Source organism: Psammomys obesus, unplaced genomic scaffold (assembly GCF_907164565.1).
Source record: "Psammomys obesus unplaced genomic scaffold, mPsaObe1.curated_primary_1811, whole genome shotgun sequence".
Taxonomy (NCBI): Eukaryota; Metazoa; Chordata; class Mammalia; order Rodentia; family Muridae; genus Psammomys; species Psammomys obesus.
The window spans coordinates 6,726,818-6,739,477 of NW_026596962.1; the positions used below are offsets into that span (position 1 = coordinate 6,726,818).

Below are 12,660 nucleotides of genomic sequence, written 5' to 3' on the forward strand. Positions count from 1 at the left end.
CTCTTCTCTTCTCTTCTCTTCTCTTCTCTTCTCTTCTCTTCTCTTCTCTTCTCTTTTTTCTTTTTAGTAAAGACTGGCAGTTTCTGTCTTTTATGAACACCAATCTCTACGTAGACTTTAAGGCTTAACTTGCTTCCTTTACTAAGGTTTTTCCTCTTTATTGTAGCTCTGTGATAAGTACTGCTGGTCTGTAGATGACATTTACCTATAGACGTTTACATATACTGCTATTATTCAGTACATTTCTTTTTTTTAATTTTTTATTAATTACACTTCATTCATTATGTATCTCCCCATAAGCCCCACCCTCCTCCCCTCCCGATCCCACCCTCCCTCCCCTTTCTGCATGCATGCCACTCCCCAAGTCCACTGATAGAGGAGGTTCTCCTCTCCTTTCTGGTCTTAGTCTATCAGTTCTCATCAAAAGTGGCTGCATTGTCCTCTACTGTGGCCTGGTAAGGCTGCTCCCCCCTCAGGGGGAGGGGATCAAAGAGCAGGCCAATCAGATTATGTCAGAGGCAGTCCCTCTTCCCATTACTATGGAACCCACTTGGACACTTAACTGCCATGGGCTACATCTGTGCAGGGGTTCTAGGTCATCTCCACGAATAGTCCTTGGTTGGAGTATGAGTCTCTGGGAAGTTCCCTGTGTTCAAATTTTCTTGTTCTGTTGCTCTGCTTGTGGAGTTCCTGTCCTCTCCAGCTCTTACTATTTCCCACTTCTTACATAAAATTCCATTCACTCTGCTCGTCAGTTGGCCATCGGGCTCAGCATCTGCTTTGATAGTCTATACTGCAGAGGCTTTCAGAGGCCCTCTGTGGCAAGTTCCTAGGTTGTTTCCTGTTTTCTTCTGGCTTTCAGAGGCCCTCTGTAGCAGGTTCCTAGGTTGTTTCCTGTTTTCTTTTTCTTCTGATGTCCATCCTCTTTGCCTTTCAGGATGGGGATTGAACATTTTAGTTAGGGTCCTCTGTTTTGCTTAGTTTGTTTAGATGTACAGATTTTAGTGTGTTTATTCTATGTTGTATGTTTATATATGAGTGAGTATATACCATGCTTGTCTTTTTGCTTCTGGGACAACTCACTCAGGATGATCCTTTCCAGGTCCCACCATTTCCCCGCAAATTTCATGATTTCCTTATTTTTCATTGCTGAGTAATACTCCATTGTATAGATGTACCACAGTTTCTGCATCCATTCTTCAGTTGAGGGGCATCTGAGCTGTTTCTAGCTTCTGGCTATTACAAATAAAGTGCTACAAACATGGTTGAGCAAATGTTCTTTTTGTGTACTTGAGCCTCTTTTGGGTATATGCCTAGGAGTGGTATGGCTGGATCTTGAGGAAGCGCTATTCCTAGTTGTCTGAGAAAGTGCCAGATTGATTTCCAGAGTGGTTGTACAAGTTTACATTCCCACCAGCAGTGGAGAAGGGTTCCCCTTTCTCCACAACCTCTCCAGCATGTGTTGTCACTTGAGTTTTTGATCTTGGCCATTCTGATGGGTGTAAGGTGAAATCTCAGGGTTGTTTTGATTTGCATTTCCCTAATGGCTACGATCAGAAAGAAGGAGAAGAGAATCTCTCCTATCAGTGGACTTGGGGAGGGGCATACATGCAGAAAGGGGGGGAGGGTGGGACTGGGAGGGGAGGAGGGAGGGGCTTATGGGGGGATACAAAATGAATAAAGTGTGTAATTAATAAAAGTTAAATATATATATTTCAGATCAGGGATGCATGAAGAATTACAATTTGAAGAGAAGCTCAGTGTTCTGTTTATATTTGGAAACTGTCAGATGTACTTTTGTTTTTAAGATTATGGAAGATTTCTGATCAGTTCTTCAAATTCTAGAAATTAAAATTAGCTGTTTATGATATTGTAGAATAAAGTGTTTAATTTTAATAGCAAATCTAGTTAGAGGGCAGTAACTTCATTCGATGTTAATTGTCCTGAGGTAATAAACTTTAGAGCTTATCGACCAAGAAAAATATTTCCTATTTTATAATATTTCACAGTTATGAAAATTTGATTAGTAAGTAAAGATTTGGAATAAACAAGTGTTTGTTTAATACTTCATTGAGAGTAAGGAGAAAAACATTTGTCTTTACATTCAGTAACAGGAAGTTAATATCAAGAAATTTTTGATAGAAATTACAGCTGTTGCATTTAATCTAGGACTTTGTGCTCAGTTGATTAGGTGAGTGGTCTCTTTACTGTATTATGCTTTCAAAACTCATGTTATTAAGGAGGAAGTAAAGCTTATATGAGTGCACATAGCAAGATTCATTGTTGGTCTCACTGATTTGCTTAATGGTTCCTCTAACTGAAGCTAATTCTTTCTGGAAAGAGTGGATTTTCCAAGATCAAGTCCTATTTTTGTTTCTATACAGCAGATCTGACATTTGCCTTTTGTAGTGGTATATAATTTTCAGCTATTCACAACTAATTATGATATGTGAATAAACACTAAGTTCATTTTTAAAATCACCTATGTGATATATAATTCCAGAGTTCTGACAAATAATACCAAAGTTATGAACAGGTGTGATGATCTGGAAGTAAGATTATTACACAGATGGTAAAAAGAAAATAATAAGGATTTGATAATTCAGAATTTTTTAAAGATTTATTTATTATATACTATGTATACAGTATTCTACCTTGATGCATACCGGAAGAGGGCACCAGATCTCATGGTTATGAGCCACCATGTGGTTGAGGGGAATTGAACTCGGGACCTGTGGAGCAGCAGCCAGTGCTCTTAACCTCTGAGCCATCTCTCCAACTCCGATCATTCAGAATTTTAATTTTTAATGTAGTCACTTAAAAACTTAAGTTTTTAATTATGAAAAACATAATTAAACCCACATTTTGCAAAATTAGTTGAGCTTATGGCGCTGTTGGTCACAGTCTCTAACTTCTGCCTAGTCTTGTTCTTTGAGAGATAATTTTATGTTATCTGTTTTAAAAAACATTTATCTTTGGACAAAGCCTTTGAGTTTTATTTTAGCAGGTCATTTTTAAAAATTATGTATATAGCCAAGTATGGTGGCACACACCTGTAATCCCAGCACTTGGGGAGGCAGAGGCAGATGGATCTCTGTGAGTTGAGACCAGTCTAGTCTACAAAGCGAATCCAGGACAGCCAAGGATACATAGAGAAACTCTGACTTGAAACTACCACTACCACCAAAACACACTCACATATATACATGTATATGTACATATAAATGGTATATACATATCAATATGTATATGTTTGTTTGCATATATATGTATGTCTGTATATATGTACGCGTATATACATACAGATATATGTGGAAACACAAACATATAAGTAATTTATATATATATATATATATATATATATATATATATATATATATATATATATATTTATATGACTGTTTTGCTGCATGAGTTGAAGAAACAAACCCTGAAAGAAACCCACGGAGGTGATATAAAGTGGCCCATGTGGAGGTTTGCCATGAAAGAGGGCAGTGAGGTCTTAGCCAGAGCCAGCACTTCAGTTTTATCAGTGTTAAAAGCAAGAAGTATTGTTTGTTTGGACTTAGAATTTTTCTTCAAAGGTATGAGACATAAACACTGCTGTTGAAAAAGATGACTAAAGATTATAAATTAGAAATAATTTTTGTCTTACTGAACTTTTAAATTTTAAGTTGACAATCTTAAAAAGTATTTCTTTTTTCGCTGCTTGGGAGCAATGTATAAGCCATACAGAAATGGCCAATGAAAACTGGCACATAATTGAATGTTTATAAATCAGACATCAAGAGTTTTCTGATGTAGTTGCTTAGTTAAGGGTTTCTCTTCACAAGACAAATACTACTGTGTTGGTGCTGTTGGAGAAGTGTCAGAGCTCTCTGATGTGTGGGAAAGAAGTCAGGTAAGGACCAGTTATGGAAATGATAAACATATACTCAAATGTGCAGTAGAAATATAAGATCACTTAGAAGTAAATACAATTTTTATTTGCCTTTAACACAAAGTTAGCATGATCCTGGTAGTCAGTGAGTTTTATAGATCTAATAATTGTATAATACTTTAAATATTTTAATTAAAAATGCTACAACACTTAAGTATTATATTCATATTGTAACTCTAAAAAAATGTCCTAGGAAGATACTAAATAAACAACCTTTGAACAAAGTTGAAAACATTTAAAACATTTTTTAACTATGGTAAAATTTACCACTGTAGTCACTTTTAATTTATAAGACTGTTTTAAGTTTATGTGGCTAATGTTTGATTACATAAGTTATCAGAAAGATACTTACTGTTTTATACCCTGAAAAGGAAAGCCAATATAAAACTGCTTATATTTTCTTTTTAGGTAATTACTTCTTTTTATGTGGAACGGGGAGGAAATGCTATGTCCTTCATGGGGAAAGGTGTTACGAAGAGCACAGTTCTGTGCTTACTTCATTTATCCCATGAGATGATTGCCCAGGCACCACACTCGGTAAGAGAAGCAGAAGCTGCCATCATCTGAACTGTGTCTTGAACAGGGAATGTGCTGTGTCTGATACACTTCAAGCATGGGAACTTGCTACATGAAAATGTTAGTTTTGACTTGGCGGGTGTAGAGTGCTGGCTGCTCCTCCAGAGAACCTGAGTTTGGTTTTCAGTACATACAGTGATTGATTTATAGCTGCCTATAGCACTGCCTCCAGGGGATTCAAGTCTCTTGTCTGACCTCTGCAGGAAACTTACACATGTGCCTTACACACAAAAAACATAAACACAAAACCTTTTTTTTTTTTTTTTTTTTTTTTTTTTAATCTTTCCAAATAGGGCTTCTCTGTGTAGTCCTGGCTGTCCCGGAACTCTCCTTGTAGACCAGTCTAACTTCGGATTCAAAGATCTGCCTGCCTGCGCCTCCCAAGTGCTGGGCTCAAAATTAAAATCTTTAGGAAAATAATTGTTTTGGGTACAGCATGTCTTGGAAGTTATATGTGTCTGAATTTATTTAAAAAATTATTTTGGTTGAAATTATTAAGTAAAACACTACATTTTTTTTCGCTAAATTATGGGAGCCTCTGTTGAAAATTGTTCTAAGGGTAGCCAATATTTTTATTTGTATTATTTGGCCAACCGTGCATTTTTACTTTTTGATCTTCAAAAATTTAGACTTGTTTTAGGCTCTGTAAACTTAATTGGATTACCATGTCCTTGTTTCATTCTAGGAGTGGATGCCGCTTTGGTTCTTGCCTTTGGGTAGCCAGAGTGAAGAACACACTCCTTCTCCGCAAGGCTTGGCCTGGCTGATTCCCCTGTGGGTTGACAGAGACCCGGAGGTTGGTGTACAAGAATTCTAACAATGTTTTGTCTGGATTGAAAAGCAAAAGAAACGGAACGTATATACACATTGTGGGTTATCATAGTTGATACAGCTTATGTTTTATTTAACCCCTGTCTTCCCTCAGGCAGTCATAAAGAAGCAGTGTTGACTGGGTTATTGCTGTAAGAGAGTTTTTGCTTTATAGTTTTGTTGGCTGGAAATCCACGGTCTGTGTACCAGCATAGCCAGGCTCTGGACACTACTCTTATTCTCACTTACAGATGCCTGTCTTTTTGCAGAGTGTCTACAGGGCTTTTCACTGTATTTGTGTAGGCAGTCACCAGTCTGGTTGGGGGTAGGACCTCATTGCTAAAGAGTTCATTATATTTTTATTATCTTGAGGAAGCCCTATTTCCAAACAGGTTACATTGAGAATTAAAGCCTTCACTGAGATTGGTCATCTCTCAGCTTAGCTGTCTAACTCTTTTCCATTAAAATTCACATACTTCTCTTTTCAAGTAAGTACATTAATCACTGTAGGTAGTTTTAAAAACCCCAAAACAAAATTTAACTCACTGTAACCTCAACTTTATACTCTGAAGTCCAATGTCTTGTGTAAATATTATCTAAATCAGGAATAGATGAGAATTCATGTGGTTCATCCTGAGGAAAAAATTTGTTCTCACCTAGGAGGCTATGAAAGACAGAAATTATTTGTCTCTACCTGATTGTAGAGTTGTCATAGGATACACATTTCTAATCCCAAAGGGAGAAATAGAAGTGGAGGAAATGAGGTTGCAGTACAGGTGTTCGTGCTGAGGAAGCAAATTGCAGTAGCACTCAGAGCCCAAGCCCTTTCTCGATACTGTGGATTACAGGCTCTGCAGGCTAGAGAAAGGTTCTCGGCCCCTAGCTTCCTACAGCTCAGTGAGTAGCCTGACTGCTTAAGGCTGTTTTTCTGGGCTCCACCTGTGCTGTTGTGGTCAAGGACAGCAGCACCTTCCTTGAGGCACTGGCCTGGGCCTTCCTGGTCCAGTGAAACTAGAAAGGCCGCCACAGCCTTAGAGACTGGAGCTGTGGCCTTGCCTCCGTGCCTGAGGTAGGCATGGCCGCCCTAAATATCTCAGTACATTTGGAACCATTCTTCTCTTTGGAGAATAGCATGTTTTGCCATGGAATCCAAGCCCCACAGTCTCCCAGGCACTGCGGTTCACTTACGTATTTCCGCCATTCCATACTGACATTGTCTGTGCTGGTCCGTTCTCATCTCCATTCTGGCTCCTGCTAAACTGTCGAGACAACATTCACAACCTCTTCATGAAACAGTTTTTCAGCCATATCTCTGTGGCCTTTTCAGAACAAGCCTTCTCATTTCGTATGTAGAGAGCTCAGAATTTTTTAATCACTTATAAGTCCATTTAAAAAAATTTTACAAATGAATTGTTAATTCCTTTGCATTTTGTTATAAGAACTCAGGAGGAATTAATACACTTTGCTTAGAAATATTTTCAACTATGTGTTTAATTTCATTACTCACAAAACATTTAACATTTGAACACAGTTGAACCACTTTTACTCCTGTTTGTGTAAAGCAGCTTTACATCACTATAACAAATGCCAGAGTAAAACAACTTAAAAAGAAAGTCGGGGTTTGTTTTGGCTCACGGCTTGGAAAGCTTCAGTCTCATTGCTTTTGGTCCTGTAGCAGTGTCTTGGCGGGAGCCCATGGGCTAGCACAGCACTCACCTTCTGGCAGCTGGGCAGCAAAAACAGAGGCCAGGATCTCAACATTCCTTTTTGGGGCTTGCCACCATGTGGTTAGAAGACTCGTGACCACCTGATCCCTAACAGTTGTAGGAATGGTTCCATGGACTGGGGATCACACATTTAACACAAGCCTTTTTGGTTACTTGTCTAAATCACAGCGACATCTTTTAAGTGTTACTCTTCTTCCATATCTATCACATTTCTAAAAACATGTTCTCATTGCTTTCTGTCATCACACCAGAATCACTCTTACAGTTTATCTTCCTGGTATGAACCTGTAGTCTTGCAGACTCTAACCTGTCATATAGTTCAAAAGTCACTTCTGTGTCATTAGTTATTTGTTTTAATATAGCTTGTTGGTAGAAAAAAATCTGTATTCTTCTCAGGTTGCCATAATCAATAGCACAAAATGGACGGCTTTAAAAAGCAGCAGAGCAGTTTCCCGCTTATGGGGCACATTGGCTTCTTGGGAGACTGCTTTCTCACTGTGGACGTGTACCTTCTCAGTGTGTGTTCATACTTCCTCCTTGTTGCAGGCAGCCAGCCCTCTTCATTTCAAAGGCCTAGTAATATTTAAGTGCCATTTTAATACAAAGTTTACATTATTTAGCCCTTTGATAAGGGATGTTGAGTAAGAGCTGGTGGGTCATACTGCAGACCTTGATTTGTAGAAGTGTTTGGTTTGAGCTTGGAGGGTGCAGCTCTAGGGACTTCGCACCTGGACTTACACTGACTATTTCATGGCTCTGTTACTTTTGTTCTTAATTGTCACTGAAAATGAATTTCTGTTCAAAATCCAGAAATGCACCAAACTGTTACCTTAAATAGCAGTTATGCTATGGCCAGCATTTCTATACCATATTAAGCTCTTTTTGAAACAATTTTCTCTTAAAATAACTTGAGAAAGTACCATGTGCCCTATAAGAAATTTGATCCAGCTACACAGTTTTGAAATGAAGTATTAAAAAGTGAAAACTAAGCTGGGCTCTGTGGTAGACACCTGTAATCCCAGCACTTGAGGCGGATCTCTGAGTTCCTACAAAGTTGTCTACAAAGTGAGTCTAGGATAGCCAGGGCTACACAGAGAAACCCTGTTTTGAAAAACAAACAAACAAACAAAAAGGTAAAAATATTTATTTAGAAAACACTAAGTTTTTTTTAAAATTTCTTTATTTTTTATTTATTAAAGTTTATTCACTTTGTAGCCCCCTCCTTTGTCCCTTCCCAATCCTACCCTCCTTCCCTCATCTCTTCCCATGCCCCTCCAATACTAAGTTAAAAAAAAATAGAGCAAAATAATGGGTATTTTTTAAAATGAGGAATAAATTGAAATGTTAAGTAAATATGATTGTTTCCTTTGATTTTTCTTTCTTTTTTAATTTTAATTTTTTAACTTTTTTATTATCATTTATTGCAATTTATTCAATTTGTATCCCAAATGTGGCCCCCTCCCTCATCTCCTCGCAATTCCACCCCCCTACCTCTTTTCTGCCTAAAACCCCCTCCCCAAGTCCACTGATAAGGGTGGTCCTCCTTACCTTCTCTTTGACCCTAGCCTATCAGGTCTCATCAGGACTGGTTGCTTTTTCTTCAAAAAAAAAAAATTATAAATCATAACTGCTTTAATGTTTACGTACAGATATCTAGGTTAAGCTCATATAACATTTGATTATAGTCTGCTTCCTTTTTAGGTCATTGCTTTTTTCTTTTTCCAACCCCGATACAGAATTTCTCTAAAGCTAATGACAAATTCACACACATGTAGACGCTGTGTCCTATAAGTATGTAGGAATGTAAAACCAGTACCATCTTCAAACATATGTAGGACACTGTTTCTGAGTGTCCATTATTGTGTAGAAATGTAAAAACTAATGCATATTAACACAGTTCTTTTTTGTTGTTTTGTTTTGTTTTTTGAGACCGTTTCTCTGTGTAGCCTTGGCTGTCCTGGAGTCACTATATCGACCAGGCTGGACTCAAACTCACAGAGATCCACCTGCCTCTGCCTACCCGAGTGCTGGAATTATAGGTGTGCACCACCACTCCTGGCTGCATATTCACACAGTCTGACACTTCCTTTGGACCAGATAGACTTCATGCTGGGAAAGAATCTCCTTGCATTTCACACCTCTGTCTTTACTTGACAGGTGAGATTCACCTCACTGGGATTGGGATCAGCACTGACTACCATTGAAGCTGGTTGTATGGCCTTGGCAAACAGTTGTCAGAATATTTCTGGTGGGCTCTGGGGAACCGTGCTGAACATTCTTCTGGATCAGTCAGAATGCAGTGTGGTACGCCGGGAGGTATGTGTGTTTTAGCAGTCTAGCCCACCTCCCCACCCCTTTCCTGTCACAGACTAGTATGAGCAGGAGTGTCTGTAAGCCACACTTGACCTGCTGTTCAGCACAGTAGACCAAGAAAAAAACATCATTTATTTTACTTGCAAAAATGAAAGCGATTAATTTACAGTGAAACTTCAAGTCCTTTATTGTGATGAATAAGCAGACGATTTTAAATTTTGTATTAAATATCTATTATTTATTTTGCATATGTGTGCACATGTTCTGCTGTCGGAGGACAACTTCTGAGCATCTGTTCTCTCCTTCCATCGTGGGTTCTGGGGACAGAATTCAGTCTTGGCATAAGTACCTTGACTAGAATAGCCATCTTGCTGTCCCAGAATATGATATACTTTCATGTGTACGTTTATTTTATACATTGCAAAGTAATTCATGGAAAACATTTGTTTTTACCTCAACATGTGTGAGCCTTTAATGCTTACAAATCCATAATAATGATAAAGTATTTTCAAGATAATATTTCATACTATATGTCAATAATATTTGAGGAGAAAATAAACACTAACTTAATTTGTGGGTTTTTTTCAGTATGTATTTTTTTATTTTTATTATTAGTTACATTTTGTTAACTCTGTATCCCAGCTGTATCCCACTCCCTCATTCCCTCCCAATCCCACTCTCCTTCCCTCATCTCCTCCCTGTTTTTAAAGTTATTTATTTATGTCATTTGTGCAGATGCGTATGCTTGTGAGGTCCAGGGAACAAATCCCTGTGTTCTAGGGATTAAACCTGGGTCATTGGTTGTATCTATAAATGCCTCCATCTACTGAGACATCTTGTCAGCTCAAACTGGTGTTTTCTTTTTATTGCTACTTCGGCCAAGTAATGACTCATGCTAGTAGTTTTAAAAATAACAAACAAATAGTGCTCAGAACTTTCTGAGGAAATCAGAAGTTCCTGGACCACCAATAACCAGTATCCAGGGGCAAATACATAAAGCCAGTTCTCTTATTAGTAGCTGTCATAATTTCAAATGGTGATTATTACTTTTAGGGATTTTTCTTTATCTGTTAACTTCAACTTGTTAAAATGACTTCCAGTAAAGATGGATGGAAGCTTTACTCTTAACAGTTCTCACATTCTTGTTATTCTCTTAGTATGATTATAGCAAATCTTTCCTGAAATGAAAATCAGTTCTTATATTTGTTTGATTATTTGATTTTTTTTCAGCTTATATTCTGATAGGTTAGGTAAAGTTAGACATTTGTGCTTTAAGTTTATTAGGAAGTTTTGTATGAAAGAGAGAATTGAGGAGGGAGAAGGCTATGTGTGTAACCCTTCTGACAAAGGGATTTGAAGACGTGTATTTTTAAAATGGTTTTAGAATGTCTAATACTAATCATTTTTTCCATGAAACTGAATTTTGAAACAGTAAAAAATATATCTGGGCACAGGCGTCTTCTCTGAGACTGACACTCCACTGAGGACCATGTGTGGATATAACCTAGAACCTCTGCTTGGATGAAGCCTGTGGTAGCTCAGTAACCAATTGGTTTCCCATAGTAAGGGGAACAGGGACTATTTCTGACAGGAACTCAATGGCAGGCTCTTTGACCTCCCACCCCCCAAGGGAGGAGCAGTCCTGCTAGGCCTTAGAGGAGGACTTTGCAGCCAGTCCTGAAGATACCTGATAAAACAGGGTCAGATGAAAGGGGAGGAGGTCCCCCCCATCAGTGGACTTGGAAAGGAGCAAGGAGGAGATGAGGGAGGGAGGATTTGGGAGGGAATGAGGGAGCGGGATACAGCTGGGATACAGAGTTAATAAAATGTAACTAATAAAATAAATAAATAAATAAATAGATAGATAAATGAATTAATAGAAAGAAAAAAATATATTTTCTTATAAAATAATTCCATAGTTTTCTCATCACCTGATTCAATCATCAGCTAATAAGAAATGAAGTTTATGAGATCTTGAGAGGATCTCAGCTTGTATAACTGCCCAGCTGCCGCCTCTGTTATTTAATTATAGCAATTGGTTATTTCAGAGATGACAACAAGATGGCAGTATTGACATTTTGTGTTTTTAATTCTCAGGCTGCATTTATTCTTCAGAATCTCCTTGTAATTCCGATGCCTTCAGAAATTATGAAGGGTTATACGTGGCAGGTGGGTATAATTGGTTACCAATCTAGTACATATTTTATAGTAGTTAGTTTTGAATTTCCAGCGTATGTGTGCAACTAGCCTTTTGTGTCTGTGGTTTTCATATTTGTGGATTTACGCAAGCAGGGATCAAAAATATTCGAGAAGAAGTGATTGTTCTGAACAGTTGCAGACTTTTTTCTTCTTATTCTTAAACAGTACAGCATGACAGCCGTATAGAATAGCAATCAGGTATTGTGGGGACTTAGAGAGCTTTTAAGTTACATGGCAGGGTATGCACAGCTAATACACAAATGTCACACTGTGTATAGGAATTCTCTGTCTACAGCATTTAGTATTTGTGAGAGTCGAAAGAACCCGTCCCTTGTTGATACCAAATGGCTAAACTTTATGACTTAAAAACTATGTATATGGCCGCAACCACTTCATCATCAGAGGATAGTAACTGTCTGATGCTTGCTCGCAGTGAAACATTCTCCCATGTGAAATGGCCCAGCAGGTGGAAGGAGCGAAATGATTCTGTAAAATTGTCCTCTAAGCTCCACATACATGCTGTGGCACGTGTATATATATACACACAGAGTAATTAAAATTCTTAATTTAAAAAATTAAGATTTACTTATTTTATGTGTATGTTTTGCCTTCATGTGTATGTGAACCACATGCATGCCTGGTGCCCACAGAGGTAAGAAGAGGGTGTCAGATCCCTTAGAACTGGAGTTACAGATGATTATGATTCACCATGTAGGTACAGCGAGTCAAACCGGGTCCTCTGTAAGCATGAAATGTCCTCTTAATCACTGAGCCTCAAATAAAATCTCAATCTCTCCAGCCTTCAAGAAAACATTTTATTTTTATGTATTTGTTTGTTTTGAGACAAGAACTCACCATGTAGCTTTGGCTGCCCAGGAACTCACTATGTATATCAGGTTGACCTCAAACTCAACAGAAATCTGCCTTCCTCTGCCCTTCAGAGCTGGGACTAAAGGCATGTGCCACCATGCCCCGCCTGCTAATAAAATCAATAGAATTGTTTTCTGTAGAGGTTAATACTTTTAGAGTTAGTAATGCTTAGCATGATACATACGAAGTCTTGTCTTGAAGCTTCTTTGTATTAACTGGCATAAT

At 38.1% G+C, this 12,660-nt stretch overlaps 1 protein-coding gene across 2 annotated transcripts in view; it reads left to right on the forward strand.

The window, feature by feature from the left end:
* The window catches only part of Rttn (rotatin), a 163,221-nt gene that overhangs the window by 91,249 nt on the left and 59,312 nt on the right, over window positions 1-12,660 (forward strand). For both annotated transcript variants that reach the window (XM_055598738.1, XM_055598739.1), the window contains exons 29-32: window positions 4,349-4,477; window positions 5,202-5,312; window positions 9,211-9,369; window positions 11,464-11,535. In XM_055598738.1, coding sequence (XP_055454713.1) covers window positions 4,349-4,477; window positions 5,202-5,312; window positions 9,211-9,369; window positions 11,464-11,535 — 471 coding nt within the window. The remainder of the gene's footprint in view (window positions 1-4,348; window positions 4,478-5,201; window positions 5,313-9,210; window positions 9,370-11,463; window positions 11,536-12,660) is intronic.